The sequence below is a fragment of the Zootoca vivipara genome, chromosome 1 (genome assembly GCF_965207765.1).
Source record: "Zootoca vivipara chromosome 1, rZooViv2.hap1.1, whole genome shotgun sequence".
Lineage (NCBI taxonomy): Eukaryota > Metazoa > Chordata > Lepidosauria > Squamata > Lacertidae > Zootoca > Zootoca vivipara.
The window spans coordinates 120,015,352-120,031,773 of record NC_142582.1 but is presented as its reverse complement, the minus strand read 5'-3'; the positions used below and the strand labels follow the sequence as shown (position 1 = coordinate 120,031,773).

General features: G+C 45.4%; 2 protein-coding genes across 10 annotated transcripts in view; both read right to left on the bottom strand.

Moving 5' to 3' along the window:
• DYNC1H1 (dynein cytoplasmic 1 heavy chain 1) overlaps window positions 1-5,321 on the bottom strand; it is a 65,252-nt gene extending 59,931 nt beyond the window's left edge. For both annotated transcript variants that reach the window (XM_060271767.2, XM_060271770.2), the window contains exon 1: window positions 4,937-5,321. In XM_060271767.2, coding sequence (XP_060127750.1) covers window positions 4,937-5,204 — 268 coding nt within the window. In that variant the 5' untranslated portion in view covers window positions 5,205-5,321. The remainder of the gene's footprint in view (window positions 1-4,936) is intronic.
• Window positions 5,322-13,158: 7,837 nt separating this feature from the next.
• Window positions 13,159-16,422, bottom strand: part of PPP2R5C (protein phosphatase 2 regulatory subunit B'gamma) — a 78,498-nt gene continuing 75,234 nt past the window's right edge. For all 8 annotated transcript variants that reach the window (XR_015946617.1, XM_035105788.3, XM_035105816.3 and 5 more), the window contains one exon: window positions 13,159-16,129. Coding sequence is in view for 7 of the 8 variants with exons in the window: in XM_035105788.3 (XP_034961679.1) it covers window positions 15,998-16,129 (132 nt within the window). In the remaining variant the exon portion in view is untranslated. The remainder of the gene's footprint in view (window positions 16,130-16,422) is intronic.

Sequence of the window (16,422 nt, the reverse complement as noted above, 5' to 3'; positions counted from 1 at the left end):
TCCTCAAAAAAACACAGGGTGGCTTATTTTTGGTGGGATGTCTTATTTTTTTATTATGGTTTTTATTACCTTACGGTCTCCTTGGCCGGGTCAGGCCGCTGGCTCAGGGTGCTGCTGGGCACTGCACACGGCGCTGCTGGGCTCTGTCCTACCTGACAAGGCTGTTGTATGTATTAGAACAATACAATGTATGCAAAAATATAGTTTGTTAAGGGTTGGCTGGGAACTGTAAATTTTTGAGGAGCAAACTTCTGTATAATGCCCAGAATTCTTTGAGGGAAAGCAAGTTCTTTGAATGTGCATGAGATTTGAGTTAACGCTGCAGTCTACTTTTGCAGTGGGAAGACTTTCCTAGGAAATAAAGGTCAGACAGAAATCTGTCTATTTTCTGCTGATGTAGCTTTTCTCTCATTTATCTCTATCACCTACCAGTAAAGCAGAGGATATGCTGTTGACAGGATGGGCGTATGGGGGAAAAAAGAGAGAGAAGAAGAAAGGGGCAAGGGCGCTTCTGGGTGCTCCGAGCTGCTGAGCACTCGGTGCGCTCCAGCAGCTGGTTCAGGGTGGCGGGATGGCAGGGCGCTCCGCCTGGCGCTGCTGCGCGCTCAGCGATGCTGCGTGTTTGGCGCTGCAGCAGCGGCGGTTCTGGGCGGCAGGGAGGAAGGCTCCTCGGCCAGGCTCGGCAGAGGCCCGGCCGCTGGTTCAAGGGCTCCGCTCAGCACTGCCGCGTGCTACGAGCGCTCGGCGATGCTGCGTGCTTGGCGCTGCAGCCGCCGCCGCTTCCAGGCGGCGGGGTGGAAGGCTCCTCGGCCGGGCTCAGCAGAGGCCCGGCCGCTGTTTCAGGGGCTCCGCTCGGCGCTGCTGCGCGCTCCGAGTGCTGGGCGATGCCGCGTGCTCGGCGCTGCAGCAGCCGCCGGTTCCGGGCGGCAGGATGTACCGTAAGGCTCCTCGGCCAGGCTCAGCAGAGGCCCGGCCACTGTTTCAGGGGCTCCGCTCGGCGCTGCTGCAGCCGCCGGTTCCGGGCGGCGGGATGTAAGGCTCCTCGGCCAGGCTCAGCAGAGGCCCGGCCGCTGTTTCAGGGGCTCCGCTCGGCGCTGCTGCGCGCTCCGAGTGCTCGGCGATGCCGCGTGCTTGTCGCTGCAGCAGCCGCCGGTTCCGGGCGGCGGAATGTAAGGCTCCTCGGCCAGGCTCAGCAGAGGCCCAGCCGCTGTTTCAGGGGCTCCGCTCGGCGCTGCTGCGCGCTCCGAGTGCTCGTCGATGCTGCGTGCTTGGCGCTGCTGCAGCCGCCGGTTCCGGGCGGCGGGATGTAAGGCTCCTCGGCCAGGCTCAGCAGAGGCCCGGCCGCTGGTTCGGGGGCTCCGCTCAGCACTGCCGCGCGTTCCGAGTGCTCGGCGATGCCGCGTGCTCGGCGCTGCAGCAGCCGCCGGTTCCGGGCATTGGGATGTAAGGCTCCTCGGCCAGGCTCGGCAGAGGCCCAGCCGCTGGCTTGGGCGCTCCGCACGCTTGCTGCTGCAGCAGCAGCCAGTTCCAGGCCCCGAGCTGGCAGGCATGGGGGTACGTCTTATTTTCGGGGTATGTCTTACATTTTACAAATGTTTAAAATTGCTGCCCTGGCTTACTTTATGACTACGTATTAAAAAGGGGGAAACACGGTATATGCAATTTTGGTATTAGGCACTTTCCCTGGAATGTAATCCTAATATAAACAGAGCCATCTGTAATCTCATCAGCATGCCTTAAAAACAACAACATTCATATACCCCAGACAGCTTGGAGAATGACAGAGGAGATGCAATTACAGTAACTGGAGTGCTGGGATTACTGACATTACATCTTGAAAACCACTGTGTACATAACAAACCTGTGGCCTTTCAGATGTTGTTGGACCACAACTGCCATCATTGCAGATCCTGACCATTGGCAGACTATGACTGACAGCATGATTGATATAAAAAGTCCACCAACCATCTCTAGAATGATGGCTCACCCAGAAAGTACCATCCCTCTCTTGCTATATAAACGGCTTAGGACCGCAATACCTCAAGGATCACTTCGCTCCATATAAACCAGGCATCCCCAAACTTCGGCCCTCCAGATGTTTTGGACTACAATTCCCATCATCCCTAACCACTGGTCCTGTTAGCTAGGGATCATGGGAGTTGTAGGCCAAAACATCTGGAGGGCCGCAGTGTGGGGATGCCTGATATAAACCTACCCAGACCCCGAAATCATCCTCCGAGGCCCTTCTTCCATGTCATCAAAATGCCTTCAACAAATGAATTTAGAAATACATGCCCCCCCCCCATATACAGTAAGTGAAAACTGCATGCAAGAACAGACATACTTCCTTATGGCATTATACCTCAAGTTCCTAGAAAGACATACAGAGCAGAAGATCTGGCACACAACACTTATTTTTCTCTACAATGAGCCTTATGGTGACTGCTGACCAAGAGAGGAAGGGGTTGAAGACTAGAATGATCTTGTGCTTACTACTTGCCCAATCTGTAGGGGAACTAGGGAAGATGTGAGTGGAAGCAAATAGGCTAATCCTCCTATACATGGAAGCATGGGATCTACAATTAACGGCCACCCAACAATCCCCAGGTACTGGCCTGCCCTTCTAGTTGATAACCTTCAAGCCGAAAGAGTGTGGTATCAATGTTGTCCAGTTCTGCCAAAGGACAATTGGAGATAAGACCATTTGTCATTTTCAGTGCAGTTCTACATAGAACTGTAGAGTTGGAAGCAGTGTTAGAAATCACCCAGGTGCCAGGAGTGTTTTGCTAGTGGGTCCAATTTTGACCACATGGATATCTCTGGATGCTAGGTTGGCAACTGACATCTTCATCTGGCTGGCCGCTCCAGCTTTCTTAAGCATACAAGAAGATTTTATTACATTTATAGGCCACCTTTTTATCCAAGGAGTACATGATTTATCCCCTCCTCAGTTAATCCCTACAATGAGCCTGTAAAATAGGTTAAGAAGCTGTGACAGGCCCAAGGTCAACAAATGAGCTTCATGAACCCTCATTCCCAGGTCCTAGTCAGACACTCTAAACATACACCACACTGGCTTCCCAGAGTTCTTCTGCTATGGGGCAGCTATATAAAATAAGTAGGTAAATAAATAAATATGGGGGAAACGAAATGTAACTTAAGAGAAGGATCTGAAATATTATCCTTCAAGCCTGGAATTTGTTTTATTCTGGATTGTTTTATTTGATGTTTTAATGTGAGGTGTAAACCACTTTGAGATTTTTTTCTTTAAAATATAAAGCAGTACAGAAATGAAATGAATATTAATAACAAATCCCATTGCAAAAAGGGGGAAAAGGGCACATAGACATTCCTTTCTGGAGACAATGTAGGTCTAAGGTGCAATTTGGCTTATATACCTGAGTTTCTAACACTGGTTGGAAGGAAACCCAAGGGTCATCTAGTCCAACCTCAAGCAATGCATGGAATCTAGTTCCTGATGTGAGGGTGAAACTGGATTAGAAAATAGTGTACTGCACCAATATAGATAACCTAACAACCCTGCAAAAGTGGAACACTGTCATTTTGCCCTTGAACCCAGGGTTGTCAATTTTTGTTACAGGCTTTTACATTTGCCTTTAACATCGACTTGACAGTCAAGCAAGAAACAGCAACCCTGTTTATCTCCATGCCAGGAAAAGCTTCACCTACTGATTCTGGCACACCAAGCTGTTGTCAAAGGCATAGAAGCCAACCAGATGGTGGTTTGTCTTCCTGGCCACTTGGCTACCCTACTTTCCACCTTCAGCATATTCTGCGTCACAGTGCTCAGAAGAAGTCAGTCCCACACTGGGAATTCCTCTCATGCGAGCAGAGCATTACTGTGTGTTGTACCTTGGACTATTAACGCAGTGATCAAACACTCATTTTACATGCGGAAAGGCCTCACTCTGCCTGAATCCCCAAAGATCTTCTGCCTGTCTGGACAACAAAGAGGCATGTGACAATTTCCAGAGCGGTGGCCTTGTCTTCATATCGCAGCAAAGCCTTGCTGCATCCTAAATACTTCATTCTTTTATGGTGTGAGGCGATAGCATGGATTAGAACCTAGATGCACAAAACCTCTGCCTTAGTTGGCAAGTGTGTGTGTTTAGAAGAACGAGGATAGGTAATGCCAGTGCATCCACATTAAACAGAAATAATTTGAAATGCTATGAGGCAGCTTCCTTTCTATGCAAGCTCCACAGAGGTATGTATGGCCCGACTTGAACTGTTTTATTTTTGTAGCATCCAGGATCACTGGAGCTTTACTTGTGCAGATCTAGACAACATATACAATTTTTCTTTATTAAATCCGCCTACTGCCCTTGATCCAAAGATCCTGGGGAGGTTCGCAGCATAAAAATAATACAGAACGCTACCATTAAAAAAAACCCCAAAACCACAACGATAACAAGAAAAAAAAACCAACCAACAACCCCCCTCCCCCAAACACATTGAAAGAGATGGTTCATCAGCCCAAGGTTTAAGAGTTGTGTTGATGAGGAGACTACCGGATCAGGCCGCGGAGAGGAAGATGTGAGGGGAAATACAGATTTATTCCTGGTGTTGGCGAAGTGTGTGTGTGTGGGGGGGGAGATTAAAGGCGGCGAAGGACGGGCTCCCTCAACCCGTCAGCCTGAAGGAGACAAAGCGGCGGCGCCGGCGCCATTTTGACAGCCGAGGGAGCTGCGGCATCGGCAGCCTCCGTCTTCCCCCAGCGGCCACACCCCTCTCTCCATCTCCTCCGCTGCTCCTCCCTTGTTTGTCCCCAGCTGGAAGGGAAAACCTCTAGGCCCCGGCCTCCCGCAAAAAGCGGGCGAGGAAGCCGCCCTCAATCACGCAGTCAGTCAGTAGGCCGGCAGGCGGGCGGGGGTGAGGGTGGGACTCCTCGGGTGTCTCTGGGCTGCCGACTCACCCTTGAGAGTGGAGCGCTCGACCAGCACGGCGTGGACCTGCGGGTCGGAGAGGAACTTGCGCATCTGCTCCACGGCGCCTTTCTCTTCCAGCGCCGCCTCCAGCGCGGCCGGCGCCTCACCGCCATCCTCCAGCAGCAGCGGCACCAGCTTGCGCAGGTGCTTCTGCAGCACCGCCACGTCCGCCACGTTCTGCACCGCCGAGCCGGTCACCTCCAGCCCGCTGTCCTCTCCCCCTCCTCCGCCGCCTCCCCCTACCGAGTCGGACATGGCTGCTGAGGGTTCGTGGGATTCCCCACCCCTCGATGCCGATGGATAAAGCGCCGCTAGACACGAGACGCAGCTAACTCCCCCGGCAGCCGCTGAGTTCTGTGGCTCAGCTGTACTGAGCTTGCTGCGCCTGTCCCGCCGCTCTTTTAACCACCGCCTCTCGCCGTCAGAGCCGCCCCGGAGGATGATGGGAAGCGTAGTCGGGGAAACCCGCCCGGGCTTGGAGAGGAAGAGGTGGGTCCGGGGTAGGGTGGACTACAAGTTCCGACATGCATTTGAAAGGGGACACCCGCTCCCCCCCTCCAATTGCCTACATTGTCACGCGGGCAATGTAGTTCACGTATCCGGCCATGGCGCTCTGATTTGCTTTGAATGTAAAGGTTGGTGCCCCGTTGCTTTTACAGTATTGTAATGATCAGCATGTATATTAAATATCATAGAATCATAGAGTTGGAAGAGACCACAAGGGCCATCCAGTCCAAGCAGGAAACACCACCAAAGGATTCCTGACAGATGGCTGTCAAACCTCCGCTTAAAGACCTCCAAAGAAGGAGACTCCACCACACTCCTTGGCAGCAAATTCCACTGTCGAACAGCTCTTACTGTATATACTGTATATGCTTGAACTCATCCATGTTATTTTTTTTTAATGATTGGGTTTCCCCTGTGTTTTTAAGCTGCTCTTATTTCCCCCCCCCCCCCCGCCACTTGGAGTCCCTGTCAGAGGGAAAAGTGGGGTATAAATAAATATACAATTATGATCATAGTAATAATATGAGAAAGCCTCAGGTTTTAATCCTGAGCATTACTTGCCTTCCTGGGCTCCTTTGGGAGGAAGGGCATTATTAACAATATGTAAAATTACTTCTCTCTCTTGGATTTTCATATGTAGTTTTTGGCACAGCCTAAGGAAGCCCCGGTTTTCTGGAAAAGGAGCTCAGTGGGGTTTGCTTTTTAGTAGGTATCTGCAGGATTGCGCTGTTAAATTCCGCCACTCTTGTAAGCTAGCAAATACGATGATGTTTTAAATGTAAGCCTCCTTTAGACATGGGGCTATTTTTTTTCAAAAGTTGTCTAGCCAAAGCCATTACAAGAGATGAAAAACACAGGACAGAATAAAATTAATTACAGTTAAAATGAAAGGTTGGGAGTGTGTATGTGTGTTTTCTGTTGTTGTTGTTTAGTCATTTAGTCGTGTGACCCTATGGACCAGAGCACGCCAGGCACTCCTGTCTCCCACTGCCTCCCGCAGTTTGGTCAGACTCATGTTGGTGGCTTCAAGAACACTGTCCACCCATCTTGTCCTCTGTCGTCCCCTTCTCCTAGTGCCCTCAATCTTTCCCAACATCAGGGTATTTTCCAGGGAGTCTTCTCTTCTCATGAGGTGGCCAAAGTATTGGAGCCTCCAATACTGTGTTTTCTAGAGATGATGTAAAGCAAATACAACGCCCAGACTGTTTTTTTTTCTCTAGGAAGCAGAACTCAATAGGGCGCAAATGTCAGATTTGTGACCCCGCCTTCCCGTTTATTATCAGGAAATCTTATTTTCTAAGCCAAAGGCTGCGGGAGAAAAACTACTTGTTCCAGATTGCACTTCGACTGTTTCCGTCTGAGCAATGAAGAGGCAGTTTTGAGACTTTCATTACGCAGCCTCTTGCCTCCTTGCTGCCAGAGAGTTGCGCTGCAGAGCTTCGAGTGTGATGCATTTCCGTCTACGGATAAGGAGTTAAAGCTGCGGCCTTCTGCACCAAGCCCCACTTGAACCGAGTAGGCAAAACGACTGCAATCTTAGCCACACTTCTCACATGAGGCTTAGACACAATGGGTGGACTTCTTTTCTTTCTGAGTAAACACGTGTAGTATAAGGCAGCCCGCCCACTTGCTGTAGTCTTTAAGCACAGGTAACGAAGGGCTTACTTATGAGAAAGAGGCCAGAGGGACAGAGATTTGCCCCAGAGAGCATTTCCCCCAAAGCGGGTCTCTAGCTGTTTTTGGACTAAAACTCCCACCATCCCTAGTTTAGCAGGACCAGTGGTCAGGAATGATGGGAATTGTAGTCCAAAAAACCCACAAACAAACAGCTGGAGAACTAAGTTTGGGAAACTGATCTAAAGGATTTACCATTCTGGAGGATGAGCATATAGTCAATGGATTAGATTGCATAGAGCAGGGATGTTTCTGGATCCTATTCAGCCCCTGCCAGTGTGGTCAGTGGACAGGAATGATGGGAGTTATAGTCCAGCCACATCTGGAGGGCCCATACAGGGATAGCGGACTCTTCCCCCGCTGGAGTTCTTCAAGCAGAAGCTGGGCAGCCACATAACAAGAGCCTGCTGGATGAGGCCAGTGACCCATAGCCCAGTATTCTCTTCCTGTAGCGGCCAACCTATGGGAAGCCCACCGGAGAGCAACAGCACTCTTTCCAACCTGGGAGTCTCAGCAATGGGTATTCAGGGGCATACTGCCTCCGACAGCAGAGACAGAACATAGCCATTTTGGCTAGCAGCCATCGATAGCCTTAATCACCTGCCCAATCCTCTTTGAGAGGTGTCCCAAGTCGATGGCCATCACTACATCTTGTGTGATCCCATGGTTTAACTTTGTGCTGTGTAACGAAGTAATTTGTTAGGGAATGTTCGAACTGGATCTCTTCCATTGAAAGGGGTGGGGGTGGGTGGGTCAGAGCACAAGGCCCCCTACAACACTGTAACTCCAACATGCATGCACAAGGTATTCCTTCTAGTTGGAACACGCTCAGCTATGGATGGGAAGATGGTCTCGGGTTGCAATTAAGATGGTATCTATGGCTATGGAATGCTCAAGGGTCGTGTCTCATCCAGGATAGCGGTACTCCAAAATAGGGAAAGGGTCATTCTTCAACACACGGTGCTAGGGGATTTTCTGGAAACCAACACCAAAGTGCTGGAGAGAATAAATAGAGATTAGCCTAAGTGTCCAAGCCTTGCTCTGCCCTCCCCATGCAAATTATTGCAGTAGATCCAGCTTGGGACCTGGACATGTTGGGAGCCTCTTTGGTGGTATCTACCTCAGCATAACCACACACCACTTCCTAAAGAGCAGCTTGAGCAGAAATAGTAAAAGCTTGTGAATGAACAATGCTTTCCAGCATGCCAAGATTGTGCTGAAGACAACTTCAGTGAGCTGGGGGCCCTTGAATGCAAGCTACAAACTAGTTGCAACAAATGGTGGTTCTGGTTCTGTTGATAATGGCAGCCATTTTTGTGGGATGTTTGGCTTCTTTTAGAGGCTAGTTAAGTGTACCAGGGTGGAAGAGGTGAGCATGGATTCCTTGAGACCATGGTTAAAACTCTACCGGGTCTTCCCCAATGATCAGTCCTACCTAGTATGTGATTTCAATGGCAGGGTTCAAGATTGATACACCCAGAGAAGCAGTTGAACCGTCCTTAAGCAGGTGCAGAGTGGGCCTCCATCACTACTGAGTAACCACAGAAGCAGCTCATGCATTGCTGAAAAGAGGGAAGGGGCTTCCGGACCAAAGGGTGTTATTTCAAGGTCATGAGTGCTGTCATCTCTTTTTCTAGAAATTAACTACTGCCTGAACTCAAAGGTCCACACTGATGGCCCTTTTTGTTTTGACTACAAGATCTTTAATGAGAACAGGCAGGGAGGAAGCTCTCCTGACCTTACCGAAGTGGAAAGAAATACAAGATAAGGAACTTTTGCCCTTAATTTGCTCTGCTTACTGATTCTTGTCTTAGTGCCATGGCCAGAGGACTGCTCCCTAATTAGTTTAGCATGAGAGATCAGTGCACCAATCTTCCAATTATTAAAATAACCTTGCCTTCTTTGAACATCTCTGCATGACTTTGTTACAGCAAAAAAATAAAAACATAAATGGACCGAAGGGGATAAACTTTTTTTTAAAAGGTGGTAGAAAGGGCAAGGTAGAAAGGTAAAGGACCCTGGATGGTTAAGTCCAGTCAAAGGCGACTATGGGGTGCAGCGCTCATCTCGCTTTTCAGGCCAAGGGAGCCGGCATTTGTCCACAGACAGCTTTCCGGGTCAAGTGGCCTACATGACTAAACCACTTCTGGTGCAACTGAACACTGTGATGAATGCCAGAGCACGCATAAATGCCATTTACCTTCCCGCCGCAGCAGTACCTATTTATCTACTTGCACTGGTGTGCTTTCAAACAGCTAGGTTGGCAGTTGGGGCAGAGCAATGGGAGCTCACCCCATCATGGGGATTCGAACCACTGACCTTCCAATCAGCAAGCCCAAGAGGCTCAGTGGTTTAGACCACAGCACCACCTGCGTTCCGTTGGTATAAAGGGTAGATATCCCCAAGAAGGGTGAAGGCACAACGATATAGACACGCCATTCCATTAAAAAGAGACAATGGGGGCGAGGGGGAGGGCTTTCCCTTGCTTCATATAAAAAATGGAGTAAGATTGTTTTCTGCGTGCAACAGAGTGCAGCTTGGATTGCAGAATTTAATTTGTTTTGAGTTTGCTCCATAGTGGAATATGTCTTGGGGAAGGGGTTGGCTAGGATAGCCTTGTGGTCCCTTGTAATGTTGTAGCATTCTAATACGGTATATGCTGTGGAATTCTAAGCATGTTTAAGACTTGGAAGCAACCCAGAGTTCAATTTCCCCTAAATGTACTATGGACTGCAGCCTCAATTTCTTTCCTACTTGTAGCAAGCCACTAAGATTCAAATACAGTACAGCTAACCATTATGCCTTGTTGTTGTTGTTTAGTCGTGTCCGACTCTTCATGACCCCATGGACCATAGCACGCCAGGCACTCCTGTCTTGCACTGCCTCCCGCAGTTTGGTCAAACTCATGTTCGTAGCCATTATGCCTAGAGAGATGTTACTGCCTCAAGGGTGATCAATCACAGAAAATAAACTGAGCTACACAGCAACATTTTTCTTTAATTTTTTATGAGTGAGAGTTGCCTGAGGTAAGGCATAATGTAGCATGAGAAATGTATTATTTAAGGAGACCACATCCCAAAGCGCCATTATTTTTTCATGATTAATGCCAGGTTTATCTCTGGATAATAGACCTTTACCCCTTGGCAACATGCTCTCTGCTTCACTCATCCAGTAAATCAGTTTGCACCTTTGCTTTTACACCTAATTTGGTCGAAACAAAATAAAAAAAATCCTTCCAGTAGCACCTTAGAGACAACTAAGTTTGTCATTGGTATGAGCTTTTGTGTGCCCAACACGGCTACCTACCTGTAACCTAATTTGGTCCTCATCTATATAGCAACATCAAAAATATTTGAGGATTGCTGCACTAAAGTTTGAATACAGGTATGGAACAGCCAACTAGAAGGATGTACAGCTGTGGTCATGCCTTGCAGCATGAAAACTGGCTTTTTGTTACAAAAGCTGGTTGGTTTAATCAAAATCCAAACCAAGTGTATAGAGAAAATGTAGTTTCTACTAGATACAGAAAACCCTACTGAACTGTAAAGTTCATGTATTGCTTTCAAGTCTTCATGGCCTGGTCTTCTACCTGTCTAGGACAACAATCCAAGAGATGCATAAACAAATGTTACGGGCTTGGTATTAGAATGGCATTTGTTACTGTTGCTTGAAGAACTGACCCTCATAAGGTGTCATTAACTACTACTACTTCTGAAACTCCCTGCTGTACACCATGCAGCCTAGGTGGCTGCTGTTCAAAGTATAAATCCCCTTAAGACTTAAGTCTACAGGCCCAATTACTAGGTGCTGGCCTTGATTCAGAGTATCATGAAAGAATGGACTCTTCATTGATTCATCAGGAAAGCAAACTAGGATTTTGACTCTTCCCCCCACGAAGATCGGCCCACATACTTCACCTTGGTTCATCTGTCAGTTTGTGGGACGCTGGCCCACCCTGCTGCTACCCTTGCCTTCAGGTGTAACTATTTCAAATGATTTAGTCCTTCTGTCTCAGCATTTAACTACAGAATTGTAGCATCAAGTAGTGATGCAACCACACACAAGGGATTGTAGTCCAGAAGAGCACAGCATACTGACATACAGTGGAACCTCGGTTTACGAACACCTCGGTTTACGAATTTTCGGTTTACGAATGCCGCGGACCCATCTGGAACGGATTAATCCACTTTCCATTACTTTCAATGGGAAAGTTCGCTTCAGTTTATGAACGCTTCAGTTTATGAACAGACTTCCGGAACCAAGGTTCCAGAAGGAGGGAGCGGATTCTGCCCCAACGCTGCGTTGAACTTTTGAAAAGTTCAGCAGGCTTGAACTTTTAAGAAGACTGGATTCTTCTGATCCATTCCTGCCGAAATTCCTGCCGAACACACACTGCAGCTGTTGGCTTCTCTGTGGCACAGCAACCAAGATAAACCGAGGTACCACTGTACTATCAAGATGAATCATGATCATTCGGAGCGCCAAGCTGCATACAGTGGTGGTTTTATGCCGGAAGAAATTGCTTTCCATTTGTGTAAGGCAAGGTACCCAATTTTCAGACTCCAGTACTGCATGAACCTCAATGCAAAATCCAGAGTTGGTGAGGGTGTTCCGACCTTCAGGATCTGCTGTGGATTGGTGGAGGATCAGGGAAAATCAGGAAGAGCTTCTGCATTTGCATTAAGAAAAGCACAAGAGACACGGACCAGCTGAGGAGCAACGGCTGTCAGCCTTTTTGTGTTGATGCAAGACTCTGGGGTGGCCACACCTACTACTGACACACTATCTTCAAAGGGTTGGTCAGGAGTGAATGCAGCCCACCAGCCAAAACGGATTGGCCCCCTCTGCTCAAAGCCAAGGAAGCTCTTTCAGTTGCCCTGGGAGATGCTGAGGCTTGGACTTTGTCCAGCTTCTAAAGGAAGCAAATTCCACCCCATGGCATGGTTACATGATGCATATTGTGTCAAGATTCACGTATTAGTGGACAACTTTTGGGTTATGTAAGATATTAAATGGGTCAATTTGACACTATACTGTCTAATTGCCCATTCTGTGTTCATGGCTCAGTGAAACTCCTATAAAGAAAATTATCTACTTTGATAGTAAACTTGGAAGGTGGTGGTGGTGGTGGGGGGACGGACAGACACGACCAAGTAGGATGTCTGCCACCATCAAAAGGTAAGGGATCTCATCTGGCTTGTATGCAACATTTAGTAGTTTTAACAACTGCAGGAAAATGGAACTGTCTTTCAGTAAACACAGATTGAGACAAAGTCCTCAAATCCTTCTCAATTTAAGGTAATGAGATTATTATCTATGGTTTTAATTTTAAGAGTAGCAGTCATTTTTTGCATGGAGCAACAAGACACTAGACTGCTAAAACCTCCGTATTTTGCACTAGAAACCCAATTGTCAAAAACCGTATTTTTCACACAACAGTTTATGCAACTTTCGTAATTATGGGCAGAGTGAAAACACAGTTCTGACTTGTCAAGGGGACAGAAATGGAACCATAAGTTTCTCCTGGCCACCACCCATATATAGGCTGCTTCATCATTCTACGTAAGGTCAATTGAAGGCTTTGAGTCTTCTGTAGATGATGTAGCCCACCTTAAAGGGCCTTATTGAAACTTTGTTTTGTATGGGGATTTTTACTGGATACCTACATAACCTGCACTCTTGCTGGAAGATTCTTTCCTTAAGTTAAACGTAGTTTTATGATGAGCAGGTAAAATTCCATTTCTTCTTTATTCAATCCATATAATACACCAGTTTTAGAATTTAAAAACTAGATAAAAGAGCATATTAAATGGCAGGTGTATGAAGTTTTTCTTCATAAAACAATGTCTGAACAAAAAAACTGAATTATAAAATATTAAAAAATAGGTTGGTACATTTGAACATTCAACTAAAGCATAAAGATACAGATATAGTATAAAGAAAAATTGTGCCACTTACCTATTATCATTATTTTTTGCTGTTTCTAGGAACTTTTTATTCTGTACATAGGACCATTCTGTACAAAATATGAAGTCTACATTTTTATTACTCATTACAATAAAACAAAGTACAATGTATGTACAATATTAAAATGAAGCCATACTAAAGCCACACACAAAAAAAGACACTTGGTAATATTCTTTTTGACATTCCTGATGTACAGGCATAAATTTTTGGAGAACATGGGAAGATGGCTAACACTGAACTTTATGAAGAACAACAGTCACCAAAACTATATTTTATTTGCACATTTTTATTTTGGATGTATTAGTTTTTAGAATAATTTAATACAGAACTTATACAGAGCATAAAAATGGTGATAACAAACAAGCCAAACAATTAGTGCTGCTAAATTTTAGAATATTGCTTAGGCAAGTTTGTCAACTGGCCTAAAATCTCAAGAGCAAGTTTTCATGGCATAATTTTCCTACCTATCCCAGAACGTTAGCTTTTTGGTGAATGTTTATCTTCAGTAAAGAGAAAAAATAAAATCTAGACAGTGAAAGATCTTATACGTTGAGCGTTACACAGTCAACCAAACATTGATATACAATATTTTCCCACTCCCCCCAGAGGATAACATTAGTTTGAATGCTTCTTTCCAGAAACCTCTTTCATGAACCTACTGAACAGCCTAATTATAAAAAGGTTGTTGACAGGTTACCAGCTAAAGATGGAAGTTCAAACAATGGTATATCAAAATACATATAGACGTTGCCGTTTGCAATTAAAAAAGCACCCTTTCCCCCAACCTCAAAAAGGGAAGACAACTTTAATTTGCTTTAAATTACTTGTTTTTCATGGTAAACCATATTTATTTTCAAGTTTAACAGGAATTGTTTTTACACAGAATGGGTATTCTTTTTGAAGCTTGGAGTGGTCTTTATATTAATTTAGCTCTGCCTTGCCACTAATTCCCATCACACCACATATGATTTCCCCCCACAGCTTTTGCAATAAATATTGGACATTTTGTTTTAAGTGAGACCAGACAGCAGGCACTACATCTGCACAAGGTTACTAGAACTGCCTGTTTCATACAATAATTTTAATGGATTCACGATACCTCATTTCCTTAAAAACTTATTTTGAAGAAGCCACATGTTTTAAAATTTTCTGTATCAAGACATTAAAATACTGTTCGTTACTGCCAGAGACAAAAGAAAGAAGTTGCTCATTCTAAATAAAACACAACTGAAACCCACCTCTTAAGCAGGATACAAAGGTCTAAAAATACTGGCCACCCTGAGAGAAATCAAATATTGAAGACAAAGCACTACATATATAGAAAATTTCTTCGTGCTTTCCCATCCACAACAATAAAAAAGAGCTCATAACATGCATGTAATATTGTGGAATATATAGCAGCATTTGAAGATCAAGAGTAACTCAGATGAGTTTTTTTCTTCTTGTGAGGTGTGTTATGTTTTACATGTGCTTTTCACCACAGAAAATAATATGACAACAGAACTTCTGTAACTCATTTCTCAGCTTTTAAGACAGGCATCTGAAAAATGCATAATGCAATGAGGATCTGTTGCCTTATTAAATATAATCTGAAAAGGTACTAATGCTGCACTCTCATCAAACTATATCACCCAGAGAAATGTATCCAACTAGCTGATCTCATGATGTCTACAAAAAGAACTCTTAGAGCTCAAAATATGCCATGCAGTAAAAACTCAGGTAAGGCAGAAAAACATTGAAGTCATTCTGGTAAATGAAATAATGGTTTCGGGGGGGGGGGGGGGACGACAAAATAAGAGTTATGCAATTACTTTTTTTTAATGCAATTTATTTCTAATCAAGGCAGACAGGATTTCAGTTTTAGGAACACAAATTCTTTTTCTAGCAAGTCAGTTCCAAAATACTCAGCTTCTATTACATGCTTAAAGATTGGAAAATATGGCTTCAATCCATATAAAGTACTTTAAGGGTGCCTCTCTCTGAAATAATTTTCAGAGCTCCTAGAAATCAGCCGTGATTGAAGATTGTCATGAAAGTTGCCATTCTGTAAGCTGAACTGAGAGAACAATTTAACTGTGTGTTTCCAAGCTGCCATGAATTTGTCAAGGCAGTAATGCAGAATAGTTTTTTCAGTGTTCTAAGTATGCCTAATAGGTTTTCGGGGGATTAAAAAACTCGACTATTGCCACAGTACCAACTTTGGGGACAGGAAGAATAGAAAGAAAGTGGCCTTAGCTTACCAGGCACCCCTGGACTGTAGCTTCCAATTAGGACAACCCATGCAAGGCCACTTTGCCCACACAGAAAGCAGTTCCATATAAAGGGGGGGGGGGAAGGAATGTGCAGTCACACATGCATTTTCTTGTGTGTCTGCACATATATGATGTACATGAGCCACAAGCTGCAGCTGACTGTAGTCTAACAGATGTACATACTGCAAACAATATGATCAACATTATGGTTTCATGCTTTTCCATATACTGCTTTCCATGCCTCCCACAGGAAAGGTGGAGCAGCCAAAAAGGTTTTGGGAGGTTGTGTGGCAACAGTGTTTGATGATTTGCGCCAAGGCTGTTCTTCTCTCAGTAATAATATGGAGGGGGGAAAGTGCATGCTTCGATTGGTTAGTACTATGCCAACGTCACCAAGGAAGTGTCTTCGTTTAATACTTGTCAACCCCAAGGTTCTGCATATAGAAACAGGTAATTTACCATTGTTTGAACAACTAATCTTGAGCTGTGTATACTGTATCAAAGTTATTGCCTAAAGAAATGGGACTGGGGGAAAAAAGCTTTGACTTGTGTGTAACTGATCAGTATGGCACAAAAAAAGTAAGTTCTCTACTGTGGAAGAGTCCAGAAAAAAGGGTTTTCCTCCAAATAAGATTTCACTTGAATAGTCTAATGCCCATCATGCGTTATTAGATCATCAGCTCGGCAATGGGACTCCAAGGCTTTCATGGTATAGATATCCTGAGGCAGTTCGGACTTGCGGCGCATAATAACACGATCCTTTTTCTGTTCCTTCTGTGCCTAAAATCAAAATGCATTTTTTTTAAATGCAACAATTTAATCCACAATAGGTTGGCTTTTTTGGGTGAAGAAAAGTATTATTAGGAAGCTTAAAACAGCAAGTTGGCAATACAACCTGGCAACTGCTGGAATGACTTGGTTGATGCAATGCTTATCCATTCACGACACCCCTCTGAATACATTTTTGGATTCTCCTGGTTCTTTGGGAAGCCACCAAGTCCATAAATTTAACAGTCAGTACATACTATCATTATAGGCATACCATTTGCAAGTTGTTTAGGCTAATAGCCATG